Genomic DNA, 1,280 nt, shown 5'->3' on the forward strand with positions numbered 1-1,280 from the left:
ATAGTCACTTAGTCATAGCACTGGTGTATGGCTTCAATTGAATGCCATTCACCTTTCCTGGGAAGGGTTCCCCATTCAATTTGAACAACTGAACTACTCCACCATCTGTAATATCCTTGATAATGTAGGGCCCTAGCTAGTGCATCCTAAATTTCCCTCGAAATTTATCACACTTGTTGTCATAGAGAAAAACCAGATCATTTACCTTAAAGGTGCACAGTTTGAAGTGATGATCATGTCATGCCTTTTCACGCATATTTTGAACATGTTGGTGAAATCTAACCAGAAATCAGTCCTCCTCAAGCCATCCTAGTTGTTCGAGCCTCTCTTCCAGGGATCTGTAGTCTGCCATTCCTGTGAGTGTCCCTATGCGTAGACTAGGTAATATGTATTCCATTATAACCACAGCTTCTATGCCATACACGAGTCTAAAAGGCATTTTCCCAGTGAGCTTCTTGCATGTTGTTCTGTAGGCCCATAGCAACGTGGGTACGCATATATCCCAATCATTTCGCTGAGCATCACAAACCTTTGACAATGTGCTCTCCACTATCTTACTGAATGCTTGCACCATCCCATTAGAATATGGGTGATAAGGCGTACGTTTCTGATGATACACTTGAAATTCCTCCATCAGCACGTTGATTGTGTCATTAAGAAAGTCCATACCGTGATCACTCATCAAAATCTTTAAACACCCAAATCTCATCAATACGTACTAAAAAATAAACTTCGCAACTATTGCGCCTGTGTAGTCCTTCACAGGCTATGATTCTGCCCATTGATTTAAATACTCAGTCACGGTGATGATGTACCATGCACTCATCTTCTTTCCTTGAGGTTCAATCTGTCCCACAATATTTATTTCCCATTTATTGAAAGGTTGTAACGTTACCTGTGGGTTCAAAGGAAGATCATCCATCTACGATGGTCTGCCAATCCTTTCACACACATCACATGCCCTACAATATGCTTTCAAATATTTATGCAAGGTTGGCCACCACAAACCCAGCACATAGAACATTCTACGCGGTTGATTTCCCTGCATAATGCCCTCCTGCGGCTCCTCCATGAGCCTCAACGAGGATGTTGCTTCGTTCAAAGTCAGGAACATAACGTCGCAATATTTTGTCTAACCCCATTTTTATAAGTGCCCTACAATGATAGAAAATTATGTTTCGTGCACTAATAGTTCCTTCTTCTGTTGACTTGTATAACCTTCCGGATCTAATATTGTCATCAAGAAGTGGATGATATATTTAAAGTGACTATCCATGATG

General features: G+C 41.0%; 1 protein-coding gene across 1 annotated transcript; it reads right to left on the minus strand.

The window, feature by feature from the left end:
• Positions 1-289: 289 nt before the first annotated feature.
• LOC149204847 (uncharacterized) lies at positions 290-667 on the minus strand. Its single transcript, XM_089397225.1, has one exon. The coding sequence runs from the start codon at positions 665-667 to the stop codon at positions 290-292; it is 378 nt and encodes a 125-aa protein (XP_089253351.1).
• Positions 668-1,280: the final 613 nt, after the last annotated feature.

This window comes from Pinus tabuliformis, chromosome 1_2 (genome assembly GCF_031772625.1).
Source record: "Pinus tabuliformis cultivar Carrire ecotype Pingquan chromosome 1_2, CPIR1, whole genome shotgun sequence".
Taxonomy (NCBI): Eukaryota; Viridiplantae; Streptophyta; class Pinopsida; order Pinales; family Pinaceae; genus Pinus; species Pinus tabuliformis.